The sequence below is a fragment of the Protopterus annectens genome, chromosome 8.part0 (genome assembly GCF_019279795.1).
Source record: "Protopterus annectens isolate FY-2018-M chromosome 8.part0, PAN1.0, whole genome shotgun sequence".
NCBI lineage: Eukaryota > Metazoa > Chordata > Ceratodontiformes > Protopteridae > Protopterus > Protopterus annectens.
The window spans coordinates 280801155-280820327 of record NC_056741.1 but is presented as its reverse complement, the minus strand read 5'-3'; the positions used below and the strand labels follow the sequence as shown (position 1 = coordinate 280820327).

Genomic DNA, 19173 nt, shown 5'->3' with positions numbered 1-19173 from the left:
ATCAATTAAACAACCCATAAAGATGAGTTTTTGTGAGGGTGTCAGGCACGACTAACAAAGGTTCAACTTGAATCCTAGTTGGGACAGTACGGTTGATAACTTCTCTATGAATTCCAAACACATGGATACATATTCTGCACAGATCTCAAGATGTCCACGTAAGGAAAGAATACCAAAAGTGCAGCAGTGAGCCACTAGCAAAGCAAGGCATTTGGTAAATATGCGAGACGCAGTGGAGAGCCCAAAGAGTAATACAGAGAACTGAATGCGCACCAGGTACAACAAATCTCCTATATCCTGAGGTGATGAGCAAAGGGGATATGATGATACTTATCCTTCATGTTCAGGGTGACCGTTAAGCAGTGATCTGGCAAAATAGGAAACACTGTCTGCTGGAGGAGTATCTTGAACTTGGGGACATTGATAAATGCATTCAGAAGTATAGGTCCAACACTGGTCTCCATGATACTCTTTTTTACAGAATGACGTGAGCCAAGCAGTGGCACAGTAAAAGGTTGGAAGGGGACTTTGGGGAAAAAAACCTCCTCTTGTCATGTTTGGTGGAGTTCTCATCCAGTCATTTCCTTTTGGTGCCTTGGTTTTTGTTTGGCGGTGTCTTCTATTTGCAGGACCACTGAAAATGATCCTGCTTCTTGGGGGAAAATTGGGGATATAGAACATTTTAGATACCCCTTGCATCAGTTTACCCCTGTCATCCAGGTGTTTTAGGATCTGATCAGCTGCTGAACCGAACAAAATTAGAATCAACAGGAGCATTCACCATCTGATTTTTTTTTTTTTTACTCATTAGAAACGTTTTTTTTTGCTCTGCAGCAAAGCATGCCTCATTACCACCACTGACTTCACTCCATTTGTAGATATAATTTTATCCCCTTCCAAGACACTATTTAAAGCATGTTTAAACACTTGAGAAACATTTAATAAAAGAAATACAGTGTGAATCATGCAGCCGGAACAAAACCCAAACCAACCAAAGGCACTCCGATGAAGCATACATCAGGAAATGTGTTAAATCCAAAAATCCAAAAGTGGAGTCGCCACCTGAGTAATACAGGAGTCATAGATGTTAAATAGAATTTATTGCAACACAAATAAAAGTCTACCATTGCTTTAAGGTATGCTAAATGTCAGCAAAATGCACCTCGTAGCTTAGGACATAAAGGTGACGTTCAGGTGTACTATCCTGAGAATTGATTGCCCCAGTAGGAACACCAGTCCAAGGAAAAACAATGAGAACCTGTCCATCCAGGAAGGAGAAAGACTAGGGGGATGGAGGGAGGGAGTGAATACTGCAACGGTGAAGGCAAGGACATTCTAAAGACATGCTTCTGGAGCATTTCTCCCTGGGCCTCCGCTGAAAACAGGATCTGTGGAACCTAGTCGGACTTTCCCGGTCAACAAATGTTAAATAAATAATAAGGACATCTACTATTATGGTAAGATTTTACACAACTGTACTATGTCCTTACATTCACCACTGCAGTACTCATTACATATGGGAGACTGCCAAAGCTCAAGAAGAAATTTGGGAGGAGGAAGCAGCAGTAGAGCCCTCTAAGAAGCCATGAAGAATGGCATTAGCAAAACCAGCTCTAGCTCTAGATATACCGCCCAACTTATAGTGTTTGGTAAAAGTATGCATAGAAGTCCAGGTGGCTGCTTCAAGAAAAGATTTAATGTCCAAGCCCTTGAAAAAAGCACCAGAAACCACAGCTCTAGTAGAATGAGCCTTTACAGAAGAAGGAAGGCTCTTGCCATTGAAAAGTGTAACAAAAAGAAATAGCCTTTGAAATCCAAGAAGAAATAGTTTGCTTGGAAACAGCCAATCCTAAAGACCTAAGATGAAAGGAAACAAACAACTGATCAGATTTTCTGATAGCTTTAGTCTTATCCAAATTGAACTGGGTACTTATCTGCCTTGGTGAGGACTTCAGCAAACAGGAGTAATCACAAAAATGCAGTAAAAAGGCAGAAAACAGGCGTAGGCAAACAGACTGTTAGAAACAGCGTCCAGACTGACAGCAAAGTTCAGAGGATGGTACACCTGAACATCACCTGTGCAAGGAGCATTTGACGTTTAGTGTACCTTAAAGCAACGGTAGGCTTTGGTAGACTGGCCAGACATTGGGCTTTCATGGCAGGGAATCCCATACATAATGAATACTGCAGTGGTGAATGTAAGGACATCAGAAAAGATCCTGTCTGTGGGTTTGTAAGGCAGTCCCTGTAGTGGCAAGTTATTGGTCCATCACTCCCACAAAGAGGCAGTGGGAGGGACTATGAGCTTTAGTAGTCTGTCAGAGGGAGGGTAGCAGAGCACTACTGCCCATATGCCAAGGAAGGCTGTGTGTTGGTTGAACAATAAAACAAACATCAAATCAATGCATAAGGGAGAGATATTCAGGCAGCTGTGTACCTACTGGAGAATGTGAGTACAAAGGTTTAGTCTTAGATTTACAAATGCCACCAGGGAACAGCTTTGAGTGTAATTAAGTACTAATTACAGTGGTGGTGGGGGAAGCAGAGGCCAGGGAAGTTGTGAAGGCAAACCTGTATTGATATGTTATTAAGGAAATGGACATGGAAGGCCTTGGCAGACATGGCAATCAGTACAAAATCTACAGGGCAACATGTTCTATGTGCCAGTGTGATGCACTAAAGGCAGACATTGCACTACCAACACCATGGGTATCTATCAGCATACGGTGTGCGAGTACCATAATGTAAGCTAAGCTTTACTGCAAAACAGAAGTGGTTATTTATTTGTCCTCTTTTGTTTATTAGGAAAGCCCATCTGGGCACAAGTTCCATTTTCAGTGGAGGCCCAGGCATAAACCCTCCACATAAAATGTATATTTACAGGGAGCAATAATAAAAATGATACATTTTAAACATTACTTTACATGTAGTGTTAAGATAAATAGTAAAGACATTTATCGTACACCTTAGAAGTTGTATTTTGCACAAGTCAAAGACATGTTAATGTAATAGCTGGAGATACGACATTAATGGTAATGCAGATACATTCTGTATATGTATAGTAACATTAATGAAGTAGGATGTCACTAGACCAGGAACAGAAAATAGAGTAAGAGGAAGGGTATAAGCAGAAATCATCAGGAAAAATCCACGTAGAAAAAGTTCTGATAGTGGAGAGGAAGAGTTAACAGTAGATAGGCAAGATGATGAGGTGGGTAAGGAGAGGATATTAGTAGGAGATGATTATGGATATGGGTTAGTTGGAGAAGAAGCAGTGAGCATGAAAGAGGAAGAAACAAGGATAAGAAAGGTGAAAGTCAGGGTGATAGATGCAAAGATTGGCAATGGAAGAGAGAAAAAGAAAGGTGGGATTAGACAGGATGGGAGCATGAGCATAGAAATGAAGAAGTTAGGTGTTGGTTTAGGTTGCGTTTGAAACGTGTGGTAATGTTGCCTTCTTTTAGGGTGGGTGGGATGACGTTCCACTGCTTAGCAACATAAGTTGAGTAAAGTGAGCTGCCTGCACTGTTTATGAGACTTGCTCATGGTCAGGGGATATTTTTTTCTGTGAAAAGAGATTCCTAGCAGAGTAGTAGTGTTTGATGATGTTTTGTAGAGATGGGCAGGTGTCAGGTTGTGTATTATAGTGTAGGCACTAAGCAGTTGGGGGTAGGTAAGGTCACTAGGTAGTCTGAGGCAATGCAGGTGCTTCAGTGCTAAGCAGTGATGTGAACAGTTTGATAAGCTGAATGCAAACGTTGCTATTTTAATGCAGCAAATTTCTAGTTTATTAGTCTCCCTATGTCAACAGGGAGCATTCTCAGTGGGACTGTTGGGTCACACAAAAGTGCAACAAAACTCATCAAGGTAAAGTGCCATGTATTGCATGGATGTTAAAAAGTAGGTAAGGAACCTGCTTGTTGACACTCAAACTATCACACAGTATATAAATGTGCACCACTTGAAACCCAGTACGGGTTTGAGGACCATCCCCATGGTACACTAAATGAGAATGTGTTTGCATTGGCTTGGCCACTGCAAAAGTACACTTCCCTACATATTTTCTCTTCTGTAAAAGAATCCTGAATGTGAGATGGAGCAGTGTATAAAAGTGGCTGCTCAGTTTTTTGTCATGTTTTTGCATAAACAGAACATATGAGGCAACTATTTCACAAAACTTCCTGGCATTTGCTTTGACAGATACATTTTAACATTTTTTCTAAGTTGCTTAATTATACTATATATTTATATACTATATACTATACATTTATATACGAAATATAATATATGTAGAATGTGTACCCATATTTCCTGCAAAGCCGTCTGGCTATGGTAAGCATAAACTGCTCACACCTTGTTTTCTGATTTCCCCATTTACTAATAGTGTATCAAAGTCCTCAATAAGTAATGCAAAAATAAAAAAAAAACAAGGACGTCACAAAAATGGGTTTGTTTTACTTTTTTGACCAGTTGCAGAGTGAAACATACATAAAACACAATGAATACATAAAATCTTAAATACTCTTATAAAACTACCTTTCATCTAGTCCACTGCTTACCTAACAAGGAATGCACTGTAGGTACATCACCCAGATCCTCCAATAATTCATGCAAAGGGTCACTGTGGTCTGAAGAAATGGAATCATGATGTTCTAGCAGCAACTAGAAATTAATAAAAAAAATAAATGAATAAAGCAACTGTCAGTAACAAGATACAAAAGATACATTCTGTAAGATGATCTGACATGGATCTTTACATTCTGGGTCAACAAATGGATTCTTCCCAGTGTCATTCCAAGTTGAGATTTGTCTCAAACTTCTAAAGTTGGTGGCACAAATGACCTATGACGGCAAATTTTATGTCGTCAAGTGCCATACCTTAAGAACACACTTAGCTAGTCAGTCTACCAGTTCAGCTCAACCTCTGATTTAAAAACAACCTGCCTGTAAATTCTGTAAATTAAAAAAGCATACATGTGTTTACCTACTCCAGTTACAGAGAGCTTCAAAAGCCATTCCCAGATGGAGAGTCCAACATCATCAGGGGAAAGCAGGACAACACAGGGATCTACCAAACAGAGTCCTCTCATATTTTAACTGATATAGTAACAGCATATCTATATAATATCAAATGTGTCCCCCATGGTTCATTGACTGGGTTGAATACCAAATCAATAAAATCTACCAGAGTGGAAGGAGCAAGAAGGGGCCAAAGGCTCAGAAGGCAGAGTCCTGAAGTACTCAATCAATGGATTTCCACGCTCTGAACATTGCAGTTGAGACAGCAATGCTTGTTGAAGGTATAAAACTGAGGACAAAATTGTTGTAACAATGTCTTGTAATGGAAGCATTCTTGAAGCAAGCAGTGGTGTCAGCCATTTCCCTAGTGGAGTGTCTGATCACATTTTTCAAAAACGTGGTGAGCTGCTTGGTGGAAAATAATAATGCAGCTGGGAATACACAGCAAAAGGACTAATTCTAACAGTCAGCTGTTCCATTTATGAAGCAGCTTGTTTTTCTCCCTAAACTTGACTGTCCAGTTATGAGCTGGCTGTGAAGACTTAAGATATGAAGGGGTCTATTTGCCCTGGTTTCCAACATTCTGAAGAAAATAGGGAGATGAAAAGAACTGGGCCAAAGAAAAAATATGGGCTTTTCTGAAAGGATCCCCAGAAGTTCATAGGTTGGTACTAGGCTATCGGCCCTAGGGCCTATACAAGCCTAGCCATAACAATTCCCTGGCTATTTCTTCCTACAATATTTACTTGCCTGTACCCCTGTCTAGCAGACCGACTGACGTGATCTCCGGGGTGAATTTCCTATCTCCCATCCAATCATCAAGGTTCCTTTTGAACTCGGCCAAAGAGGTGCTCTGCTTGACATGTATGGGCAGTCTATTCCAGAGTCTGGGGAGTCTCTGGGTCAGGAACCTATCCCTACAGCATGTTTTGTTCATTGTGATGACAAGCTTTAGATCCCTGGAGCGTGTGGCTCTCAGGGGTGGGATTTCTTTAAGTGTAGCATGTCCAACAGCTCTGGGTTTGACATGGCCTTGTATGTTAACCAGAGATCGCCTCTGAGTAGACAATATGCCACAGAGTATAGCTGGAGTTTTTTTTTTTGATGGTCAGCATAGGGCATCTGCTTTAGGTCTGTGATTTTTTTAAGGAGGTATTTCTGTGGCCTTTCCAGTTGTTGCAGATGTCTTGAGAGATACATAACAGAGTGTTGTATTCTATAATGGGTCTAATGAGGGATGAGTACAATGAGACAATGACCTCCCTTTATCTGGATGAAAAGCCCTTAGTGATGAGGTGTGCCTCATAGAAGGATTTCCTGACTGTTGTGGCGATGAGGTTATCGAAGTTGAGACCACTGTCCACCTGTGTCCCTAAGTCTCTCATCACACTTTCAGTGTTTAGTGTACTGCTACCTATGTGGTAATTCACGGGTACATGTTTTTTTCCCAAAGGGGATAACTATACATTTCTTAGTATTGAGCTTGAGCCCATGGCTCTGGCACCAAGCATCTGTTTCTGTAAGGCCTTTTGTAGAATATCCACATCATTTGGGGATTCAATAATGGCTCCACAATTCTGGAGACTTATTTCGAAGAAGTCAATCAGGTTCAGAAGACAAGATCGGCCCTTCCCCAACCCAAACTCAGTGGGGTCCAGTGTTTGAAGGTTGCCAATGTCTTTGTTTATAAGTTCCATGATAATATCCTCCATGGCCTTGCAGATCAGGCTCATCAGACTGATGGGGCAGTAGTTACCAGGATCCAAGGTAGATCCCCCCTTGTGGAGTGGGATAACTGTAGCTGTGCGCCAACTCAGTGGGCACGAAGCCTGAGGTGAGGCTATGATAAAACATGACATTTAGGTGAGGTGCCAGTTCATTTTGTAGTTCATGTAATACACAGCACGGGATGTCGTCTGGTCCCATGGATGCTGCATTCTTAGCTTTGGAGAGTGCGTTTTTTACCGGTGTGGCCGTTATTACTGGAATTTGGCAATCTTAAGGTATTGAGATGGGCCCTTTAGGGGATGAGAGGGGGGTGAAGTTGGCAATGAATCGATCTGCCAGGATATTGGCAATATCCTTGGGATCAGTATATTTAATGCCATTCTGTTGTAGCTCAGAGTAGATCTGAGCATTGCCATTTAGATTCTTGACACAGCTATAGAATACCTTGTGGTTGTCTTTGGAATCTTTGGCAATTTTATTTTCATAACTAGCTTTGGAGGATTTTATGAGGGATCTCAGCTTCTTACTGAGGCTGGTAAGGGAGTTTTTTTGCATCCTGGGATTTTCCTCTTTTCTGCAACAGTTTCTTCCTTTTGTTGTAAAGTTTGTTTATGGCAGGGGACCACCAGATTGGCTTCCTTTTTTTGGAGGAGAGCGTCTTGGTTCTATTTGGGATGGCTCGATTCATGCACTAGTGGATGTGCTCGTACAGTGCCTTAGTGTAGGATTCAGCAGTCGAACTTTCAGTTCCTGTCTGCATAGGTGTCATGAAGTTTGTCACTTCTGACTTGAGTAGCATGAAGTTGGCTTTGGAGAAGTTTTTTACAGAGATTTTCTTACTGGGGGAGGGGGGTGGGGGAAGGATGTGGATGTCAAGGGTGATTAGCTTATAACCAGACCTCACCAACAAGGGGGTGCCCATAGGTGTGGAGCATCGATTTCCCATGTTGGTAATGACCAGGTCTAGGATATTGGAGCCTCTGGTGGGACAATGGATTAGTTGATCCAGGGCATTGGAATTTATGAATTCCAAGAACCGTTGGGCAAAGGTGTTGATACATGAATAGTTTTCCCAGTTAATGGCAGGGTAGTTGAAATCACCCAGTACTAGGGTGTTTGGTTGTATCTTAATATTTTCCAGTATGTCTAGAAAGGTGTAGTGAGAATCTTGGGGCATGGTGGGGGATCTGTAGCAAGCTACAATTTGGATTGCAGCCTTACCTAGTGTTAGTTGCACCTGGAGAATTTCAGACGCATTGTGTTGGGCAACTAGCCTTCTGGTGTGAATATCGTTGGTGAATATGGACACTCCTCCAACTTTAGTGTTTCGGTCCTGGTTTGGTGGCCGAAAAGCGTGTTATGAGTTGTAGCCTGGTATTGCAGGGGTGCTCTCTGCAGCCTTGAACCAGGTCTCAGTTACTGCATTTTTAGGAGTGCCTCGAGAGAGTGCATTTTGAGGTTTAGACTTCTAGCATTGAATAGCATTACCTTCAGATTTTGCATGCTTGTACCTGTTACGGTGGTGGTTTTGTCCTTTGAACTTTGCCTAAAAAAGGCACTATAGGGGTGGCAAGAGCCTTAGCCAGTAACTTGAATCCCAGAGGCGATAGGTGCAGACCATCTCTGGCAAAGCATCGTGGTCTGTCGATCATGTTGTCCCAGGCAGACAGATACTAGATCCCCTTTGAATGACACCAGAAGCTTAGCCAGCTGTTGAAGTCAACCATTTTGTCCTTATACTGTGGTATCATTCTGGGCGAAGGCAGGATGCTACTCGGGGCTAGGGTCATACCTGCCTGGGCCACATGATCTGAGAGCTCTTCCACATCTCTTTTCATGTAGTCCAGGGAGGTACATCTCAAGTCATTCACTCCAACATGGACAATGACAGAGTCATATTTGTACTTGTTGTGGAGTGACTTGAGTGCATGCGTTATGTGGCGGATCCTGGCACCCGACAGGCAGCTGACTGTAATTTTCTCCTTGTTCAGCCTGGTGAGTCAGACATCAGTGTGCCTGACTATAGAGCCACCCATGACTAAAGTGTTGGGCACTTTGTCTTGCCTTAGGGACTGTTGTTGGGTGGCACACTGGTGTTGTGAGCTATGTGACACTTTGGTTGTGATTGGTGTTTGTGTTTCAGCTTCGGAGGTCCTTGTTGCTTGGGCAGGTTACTGTTAAGGGCGTCCGCATATGAGGGTTTAGTGTTGTTATGTGAGGGTGTTGGTGGTGTGGGTTTAGAAGGGCTATGTGTTGCTTGAGGTGTAGTTTGGGTGTTCACCTTCTCTTCTTGACTGTCTAGCACAATCTTGGGTGGAGAGAGCTTTGCTTCCAGTTTGGCTATGTAAGTGCATCTCTCGCAGGTTGTAGTGTTGGATGGTAGGAGGAGAGGGTTGTCTGTGTACATGAGACAATTTCTGCATTGCCCCAGTATGCCCAGATTCATCAGATGGACAGAAGAAATCACCGGAAGCTGACCCTTGGACATGCCTGGTTTGGTACTTTTTTTGTAAAGTACAAGAGCTGTTTTCCCATACCTTAGCAAGGTACTTTGCAATTATAGGCTGTTTAGTGCCTATGATTAATTTCTCCTTATTAACAGGGAGAGTTGAGTGCTTGTATCAGTTTAAGGTATCCTAGTACTTTCCAGCAGGTTTTAGAGCAAGTGCTAGTCACAGGGATGCTTAAAGTTGTAAAAGATTAAATACGGTTCACTAAACATGAAGGCTTAAATCTACAAGATCCTGTGAACAGAAGTGATGACCACCACAAAAAGCATTTCTTAAGTTACAAACCAATGCCACTGAACCAGTCAGCTTGAAAGCTTGTTGTGGCAATCATGAAATTCTAATTCAATGGAGGAGAAGGTGTTCAGAAGTGTATGGAAATGCACCAGTTTGACCAAACAATGCTGGGTAATGATCTTGCTGTATATAAGATAAAGATTAGCAGAAATAGCTGACACATGCCCCTTGACAGTGGAATAATAGAGACAAAACGCATACAGGTATTTGAGATAAGTCAACATGACTTGTAATTTAACAGGGTGTTACTGGATGCATTTACTGCCAAATAGAGAACCTCTTCAGCTTATAGGAATAAGTCTGAGTGCTGGCAATCGTCCTGGTTGTGTTAATCACATCTGACACTCAAGATGAAAAGTCTAGCATGATGGAAAGGTTTACAAAAGACGTCTGGCCCAGAGGCAAAGTTAGCTGTCACCAAAACACTGAGGGTACACCTCTAGTTAGTGAAGGAGAGTCTCCTTTATCACCAGGCACCTGACAGCCTCAAACCACACCTTTTTCAGTCTCCACAGGATGTCAGAATTAGCACGGTCCTTTACGTGGGATAAAAAGGACTTAATGGACTGAATCTGGCTATATAGACTTTGATGAGGTCATGAATGTGATTTCATCTATGCATGCAATATACTGTGGACTGAATCTAAGTTCTATAATGTTAGCAAAATGTTGCCCTAAATCACTTGGTCCAGTCATTTTTTTTACCAAGCTTTCCAATTTTCTTTGAGGGTCGGAGATCTAAGTTTTTTTTTCATTTTTTCAAAATCTTTCTTAATCCCAGTCATTGAATGTTTGATTCAGATAAGCAGGAAGACTATGCTCCGTTTCTTTCTTTTTATGGTAAAGTCTGTGCTTCATAGGTTAGGGCCTGGATTTAGTCCTTACCATCAGTGACTGTGTGTGCAGGTTTGCACATATGTCTGCATGTCAAGACAAACCCAGAAACACAAAAATAAGATGAAACTCAACCAAAGCAGAATAAGGTTAGTCCAGAAACGACACACCAGCATGTAGTACATAAAAAAAAAACACTTGAATTTAGCGCTTTCGCCAAAAACTAGACCATCAGAATACCATGTATCTAACAGATCAAGTTTAAATACCCTCCCCAGCAGTACATCAAACAATTAAATGACATCACTTCCCCTTGTGAAGAATAATCAACATTTGCATACATAATTTTTAAACAAACAATACAATAATATGGTTTAAATATCAACCCTTTTTAAAAACATTAGGAAATACAGTATTAAAACAATCAAGTTATGTTACATTTTTTATATAAAATATAATGATTTAAGCTTCAACAATGAACTTAAAATGATCTTGTCATTCAATCTAGGAAACTGGCAGGCATTAAGCTTAATTTGCCATTTCAGTTCAAGGAAGTCCAGGTACTCATCAGAGGGGCCCCTGAAGACCCAGATCAACATGCTCAATGGCACAAAATTTAAAAGCATTTGAGGGGAAAAGACTAAGATGTTTATACAGAGAATTTTTTTCATTTTTACATCTGATGTCAAAAGTGTGCTCATTACCCTTTGCTTCAAAGCTCTCTTAGTTTTTCCTACATAGAACCCCCTCACTAGTCACACTTTTGCTATATAAACAATACCTCTAGAGTAACAAGAATATTTTTTGCAAGGTAAGATAGTCCCATAGCCTTTAATGAATAACTTGTCTACATTAGGTATACAAGGACACTGAGAGCATCTCCCACATTTGAAACAGCCACCCTTTTCAGGTATATTTCTTTTTCTTTCAAACAGTCCCTTTATTGAGGTGTCCTTCTTGCAAACCACCATCGGTTGACAACCCACCAATTTATTGATACTACTATCTAAATTGAAAATCTTCCAGAATTTTGTTATAATGTGTCATACATCAAAGAAGTTTATGGTAAATGGAAGGACCAAAGCCCTACTAAATTTGTTGTTATTTCTCCTCTCAAGGTCTTCCCTTCCACTCAAGTGATTAGACAAGAGTGTATGAAAGATGCCAACTTCTCTCTTATTTTTAACTTCGTTATAGATGTTAACCACGAAGTCAGTAGGACAACCCCTTCTTAATAACATCTCTTAATACCTCATTCCCTAGCAAAGTCTCCTTCCTCAGACATCATTCTAGCCAGCCTGACAAACTGTCCTTTTACCAGGGCTTTCTTTTGATGTACAGGGTGCCAGCTTTGATAGTGCAGAAGGGAATTAGAGTAAGTTGGTTTCCTATACAACTGGGAAGTGAATATTTTTCTAGTGTAGTCCTTTTTAATAGTTACATCCAAATAGTGTAGGGTATTGTTGTCCTTAACCATAGTAAACTTCAAAAAATCAGTTGTCTCATTGATGTAAGAGAAAAACTCACCTAGTTCATCCTCAGTCCCTTTCCAAAATAGGACAAGGTTGTCCAAGTAACGACCATAAAGCATCCATAGTTCCTTAAACCTAGAATTTAGAATGAAAAGGTCCTCCCAGTGTGCCAAGACAATGTTGGAAAATATAGGGGCACAGCACACACCCATAGCCACACCCTGTCTTGGTTTGAAAATATGTCCTTCAAACCCAATGAAATTATTGTCCAAAACAAGTTCCATACAAGTTCTAATGGTCAGAATTGAACCATGGTCAAAACTGGTGTTTTTACACAGATAGTCATAGAACCATTCAAGTCCCACAGTGTGGGGAATGACCGAGAATAAATCACAAATGTCTATAGTGACCATAATCAGTTCATCAGCATACATATCTTGTTTTATTTTTTTAAAGTCCCATGAATCTCTCATTACCCATTTCCTATGATCCAAAACATGTTTGACCCTTCTATCAACAAACTTGGCCAAACAAAAAGTTTTTGATGCTTTTGCATCTACAATCGGACGTAAGGGGGGTTGTTACTGAATTGTGGATCTTGGGAATCCCAAAAATGGTCTCTATCCTAGAATGTTTGAGTTCCAGAAACTCATGAACCTCTAAACTGATTTGAACATTTAGTAATAACTCATCTAGGGTAAGATCTATATTCCTATATGCAATATTCAACTCGTTACGAGACACTTCTAGATAAGTTTCACTGTAAAGCATGTCAGACATCTTTGCACTATAGTCAGGGACATCCATGACCACAAGCCCCCCTCCCTTATCGGGTTTTATAATTCCAATTTCATTGTTTATTATTTCCTGAAATAAAGACCATTCAGCCAGTGACATATTAGTAGGGTTTATTTTACTGTGTTGCCTCAAGGCTTCTCTTATCTCATTCTCACATAATAGTTCAAACATTTTAACTAAGGGGTGCACTGGGGGTATAAAAGTACTAGGCTTGTGTAATGCGCCAGGCTCCACTGAACCTGTATTGTTGCCAAATGTAATGCTAAATTCAATTTCCTACTAAAAGATTTCAGCTGTATTACATTATCAACAATACTAGCTTTTCTAGCAAGTGCAAAATTCAGGCCTTTGGAAAATAATTCCGCCCAAACGGAATTCAATGAAATTTGGCTAAAATTGAAGATAGAAAAGTCCCCAGCCATGTTTGTCACAATTAGATGCTGTGTTTCAGAATTTGGGGTTTCAAAATTTGGGTTTATCTCTGATAAGAACCCCTCCATCGACCCTATTGGGAGTTCTATCCATAATTCTGATTCAAATTTCATTGAACTGCTACACTTAAGCATCTTAGCATCCACGTGTGTTACGTAGAAGGCAGTATATGCATGGATATATTGTAACTTAAGATTTGATAGTCTCTCTTATTCTTGTATGCCAGATTTTAGATCCAAGTGGTTAACTGCTTGCTGATAATTACAGATCAAAGTTTATATTCCACTTTGGTGTTCTCTGACCTCTCCCATGATACTTTGGACCATGTGATCCTGATTTAGCCCCTGAAGTCCTGTTGTGGACTAACAATCACTGTCTTATAGCGGTGCATCTCTTACCACTCAGGTCATACACATGGGGTGTTTTCTCAAGTTAATTTCTCCAGTCTTCTCCCTCAGTAAACTGGAGTACTTTGGGATGAATTTTCCCCTCTTTTATTCATGGTGTATATGCTGCTTGAGGATGCCCTTCAAAGGAGATATACACACTAACAGTTTTATGCTGACTGAATGCAGCTCTACCTCTCCTTTACCCAAGTAAATATGCCAAATACTTGAAGACTTCTTTTGCAATCAGTCCTTCAGCTGATGGTGCAGAGTCAATTATTTATTTATTTATTTTACATTTGTTAACCGGGCTAGTCCCACTGGATTGTAAGTCCATTTTCAGTGGAGGCCCGAGGAGATAAGCTCCATTTGTGAACACAGAGATACAGTAAGGACATCACAATATCATAGAAAACTATTTTTTTTCCAGACCATATCACACAATACAAGGAAATGATGTTATCATGCTAAGTATCAGCTAATTCTTGAGGAAAAAAAAGATTTCTTTCCAATGATTATACAGAAAATAGGAAAGGTCATTTAGAGAGTGTTATGTGAGAAAAAAATATTAAGAAGGATTGAGACAGAACAAAATATACAGAAGAATTGAGACAGAACATTCATGACAAGACTTATGAAAAATTACTTGAGATATTCACTATTTAAAAGGGCTATAGAAGAGTATACAGTATAGTGGTAAAGTAGAGGAAATCAGAGGATTAGTCAGGATTGGAACAGGGGCATAACCAGTGTGTCTTAAGGTGTTTCTTGAGTCTTTGTTTAAAAAGTGGCAGTGAGGGAAGTATAGTTAGCTCTTGTGGCAGCATATTCCAGTTTTTTCCAGCGGTATTGTTGAATAAGGAGTCACCTGCCAGGTTATTAGACTTGCTTGTGTTAGCAAGAAGTTTCCTGGAAGATCGTAAGGAAATGAGATTTCTGTAAGGGGTAATAAGGTTGGAAAGTATAGGGGTGTTGTTTGGTTGGTAAAATATTTTATGAACTATGGTAAGTTGTGAAATTATCAAAATGTTTTTTTGTTCTAACCATTCAAGTTGCTGTATGTTCAGACAATGGTGAGTTCTATAATGGCTCCCAGTGGCAAATCTGGCTATATTGTTATAGGAGTTGGCTAGTTTGACAAGATTAGTTTTTTTTAGGTTAGTGTATATGGGTGAAGCATACAGTAGAGATGAGATTAAATGGGAGTGAGCAATTTTAACTCTAGATGATGGGGTTAAGAAAGGTTTTATTCTATATAAGGAGCCTATTTTCCTGTTTACTGTTTTAATGGTATTGTTAATATGGTTATCAGAGGTGAGATTGTTATCAATTGTGATGCCTAGCAGTTTGGTGGAGGAGTCTGGGGATCTAAGGGTGCCATTAGTGGATTTTATTGAGAAATCAATGGGGGGGGGGACTTAGTGTTAGGTGAGAAGAGCAAGAGCTTGGTCTTTTTAGCATTTAACAGGAGGCAGCGTTTCAAGAACCAAGCTTCTACTGTGCTAAAGACTTTCTGGGTTAGGGTTTGAAGTTCAGATGAAGTATTGGCAGTACATATGAGCATGGAATCAATACTGCTTAAACCTGGCTACAAATGAGCAATGCAAGCACACTATCACATCATGCTCTCCTATTACAGAAGGAGATGAAGAGATCACATTTTTTTTCATGTCCAGAATCTAGGGGAGTTTCTTGACTACAGGCTGACATTGAGCAATCATGAGTCAACCAACATCAAGACATTGCTTCCATCTTAAGGTCACAGCCCAAATCAGGCACCTGGGTCTCTCTTCAACTTGACAATAGCGATACATGCACTGGCATCTTAGCTGGACATTTATCTCAGGCTGTTGGATGGGCAAGTATCTTAACTGGTTTACATGGTTCTCAGACTTTTGGATGGAAAACAGGTCATGCAGATTTCTGTATAAAACCTGCTGACGAGGAAAGGGTGTATATGTCGCATGGCACAATGTGTGTGACCTCTACTAGCTGTTGATTGATGTTAGCATGTCTAAGAGACTGACACTTACCAGCAGTTCCCTCCCAACTGGTGTTCTGCTTATTTGAGAGAGATGCTGGTACCTGTACTCAGTAAGGCATCTGCTCATCAGGTGAGGGAATGGTGGCTGTACCAAAGGCCCATGTTTTGACATCCAAGAAGGCTCTCTTTTGCCTTTCCTGCTCTGGTCCTTTGGAAACAGTCAAGAAAGGAAGACTATTTATATCCACTCAAGGGACTATTACTTTAGTTTATACTTTTCAGAGTTCCAGTTTCCACCAGACTTCATCTCACAGGCCCTTGCTTGTAAATGTTTCATCTCCTGAGCCCCTGCTTACACTTATCAAGGGTACCAGAACTTGTCAGAGATTTGGGATGAATGGCTGGGCTTAAAAAGGCCTTTGTGGTAGTTAGCCTTGTAAATACCTATGAACCTGTAAATCTATTGATTTCCTTCTGCCTTCGGTACTTTAAACGTGTCACTGCTAATATTACTGCAAAATTCCTATATTTAGTCAGCTAAATACTCAAGTAAAATAATGTGAAGGCATAGGAATCTTTTCAACCACAAAGAAATTGCATCTGTTTTAAACTTTCATTTTGCTCTGCTGCACCAAGTAGAACAAAGAAAGCACATCATTTTCCATGTGGAAAATAGGTCAGTCTCTAGAGTGCCCTACTTTTTGAGGTTCAGTCAGACATGATTTCTGAATTCATAATTCACATCCTCAGGAAAAAACAGAATACGAGTTTCAGTAAGTCCACCAGCATGCTCACATCCCCTGTAATGTTACTTGCTGACAAAATAAAGCTGCAAGAACCATGACTTCATTACCTTTGCTGCCCACCCCCGCATTTTTTTGGCAGGACATGATGGACTGACTGCTGGACTGAATTAGGAAAGTGCACTGATGAAGCTATGGGGGAGGGGTGCTTCCCTTGGATTATGGAGCAGTGGGTTCCCCACCCTGCCAGAGAAACCTCTGACAGCAGAAGGAATGGAACTCCCACTAAGAGACTAATGGAGATGGCCCACCATTTAAAGATACAGCAATATAAATCGAAAGCTAGGAGATAATGAGACCTTGAGTGGCTATGAAGGGAATCCCTTAAGTGTATATCCTGGTTTATTGTTCACCTCCAGTGAAGTAGGAGTGTTTATATCAAGGATGCTATAAAGAAGTCTCTTGATGGAGTTAAAGAAGTCAGTCGAATCACCTGTGTAGATTCCAAATCTTGACATGCCTGAAGGCAAACACCATGTCCAGTGACAACATCTAGCCACCCTTTAGTAGTAAAGGCATAACTCCTGGACAGTTACCATTTGGAACCGGATGTGCCAGATGCTATCACTGAGGTCCAGGATGGGAAGGTTGCCATCCTTCTCCCCTTTAAATAGGAAGGGGCAGAAATAAACTCCCTTGCCTTTTCCTTAAAAAGGAACAACTTCTACAGCCCCCCCCCACCCGAATGCATACCTGAATTGCCAATGTGTTCCACAGTGACAACTTGACCTTTTACCTGATCACTTTCTTTTAGACATTCTAGGAAGACTGCGACCATGTCCAAAATTCATTAGCACCTTTATGATGGCTCTCCACCAGCTTGAGGGAACATGGAGACCATGCAGCCAATAGGCAAGCCTAGAGTGGTAGTCAGTTCTGCAACTGTTGAGCCTTTGTGCAGTCCTTTTTGGTGACCTAGCTGGTACTGGAGAACTGTGAATGCATTTCTTGGTCTATAGGGAGGCTTTTGCTTCTTCGGAAGTTGACTGGATCTTGAAGTAGCAGCAGAGGGTCATAAAACTATTTCACAATAGTAAGGGTATGCAGTTTCTTCAAGAGGTCACCCACTGAAGTCCAGAGAAGGGCTGCTGAAAATAAACTATCCCTTGAAATGAATGAACAGGATGGGATTTCTGATCTCCTCCACAGAGTAGGATAACCTCAGCCAGGCCATCCTGTACAGTGGTTGCTTCAAACGGACGCCATTGCCAGAACCAGCACAATTAAAACTGAATTTGACAATATGAAAGCCCATTAAAATAATTGTAGAGAATGTCTTAACCATTTCCTCTTTTGAGCACAAACTCTCAGAGGAAGAACTGCTTCCCTCCATCTGATGCAATATGAAAGCCTGGAATTTGGACACGAGATGAACAGCAGATGGCCTTAAGCATTAGTGTGGCTGAGAAGTGAACTCTCAAACCAATGTTACCACGGTTTCAGACTCATTATATGACTGCGAACTGGCGAGATGCTGTGGTTTCTCAAGCCTGTTGGGGAAACAAAGTCAGCATGAGGACACTTTGTCCAGGGTCATGGTTCTACCTTAATCTGTGGCATGCAAACACTACATACTTTGTTGGGGGAGGTATATCCAAGGCTGCAGTTATATCATTCATTTCATGAGAAACTCTTGGGGGGAGGGATGACAACTCAAAACTCTCAACTCATTACCCACCCTTTGAGGCATTTCAAGGAGAGTAGGAAAGAGTGGAAGGGGATCATAGGACTGTCTTTGGAGGACTTTATGAACGCAGAAGGGGCCATGGGCAGAAAGGATAGCTGTAGAGTAGGGAGGAGTCATCATCTGTACCCTCCAGGTTCCAAGTCCCCAAAAAAGATCTTAAGTGGTACAGAGTCTACTGACACCCTTCCCCAACCACCAGCTCTAGCAGGAAAATACAATGGAAGGTCTAGTGTGGGTATGAGCATTTGACTGATGCTCACTGAAGGTTGGCCAAATGGATCTGAGATTGGAAATGTGTACCATAGATTTTGCTGGGACATGAAAGGCCTGCATCACGACCATTGTTGGCATCAGACCCAGTTTCCCAAGGGTACTTTCCCAAATCCTCAATTACAGTTCCCACTAGACTTCTAGCATCTGTCTGAAATCTAGTCCGAAAACAGTGAGTTCTGATGTTGGAAGGCCTGGTAGAGCACATCAGCCTAGGTTGACAGATCCTAACAGCCCTAAGGGGCAAAGCCTTTGAGGACAGCCTCAAACTGGCAAACTACAGCTAGAAGACTGAAGAGCCTACAACATTCCAGTTAAATTTCATCAGCTCAACAGGTAGCAACATTGCCTTTGGTACGGAAGGCTGTGAGTTCTGTTCTTAATCCAGGTAGTTGGATTACTTTTCTTATATTGGCAACTGCAGTGCAGCATGAGGTGGGACACTCCTGACTGTGCCCTACTTTGGATGAGATGTTAAACTGAGGTCCCAACTTCCTGAATACATGGTAGCTCAGACGAATGTAAACCTCCCCTACACTTACTGATACATGCCATGGAAGTTCATATGTTCATAGATTAGTAATAGTTTAACTGCCCTTGTGGGCCATTTTAAGCCTAGCCAACTACCTCATATAAGAATCCAACCCTGCACCTTGTGTTTCTAAGGTACACACCATAACCATTATATGCCAACCTCCTCAACGTCTTGGACAAATTCTCCCAAGTAAGTGTGAATACCACCTCGGCCCTCTCCAGAGCAGAGGTCATTGGCTTAGTGGGACAAACCCAGTCAACAAACTCTAAATAAACAAATAAATACAGTATCTGATCTGTTCTAGCCAGTCAGTAAAGAGTACTGGCAGTGCCTACTCCTCAGAAAGCATCCTCATGGGTAGAAGCTGTTTGCATCTCTTCTGAGCCCCTTATCCATCCAAGTGGAAGACAGACTCGGGCTT

The 19173-nt window shown here is 41.2% G+C and overlaps 1 protein-coding gene across 1 annotated transcript in view; it reads right to left on the bottom strand.

The window, feature by feature from the left end:
* Window positions 1–19173, bottom strand: part of IQGAP3 (IQ motif containing GTPase activating protein 3) — a 2364408-nt gene that overhangs the window by 447315 nt on the left and 1897920 nt on the right. Inside the window, exon 31 of the mRNA XM_044079778.1 lies at window positions 4560–4662. Within this exon, the coding sequence (XP_043935713.1) occupies window positions 4560–4662 (103 nt within the window). The remainder of the gene's footprint in view (window positions 1–4559; window positions 4663–19173) is intronic.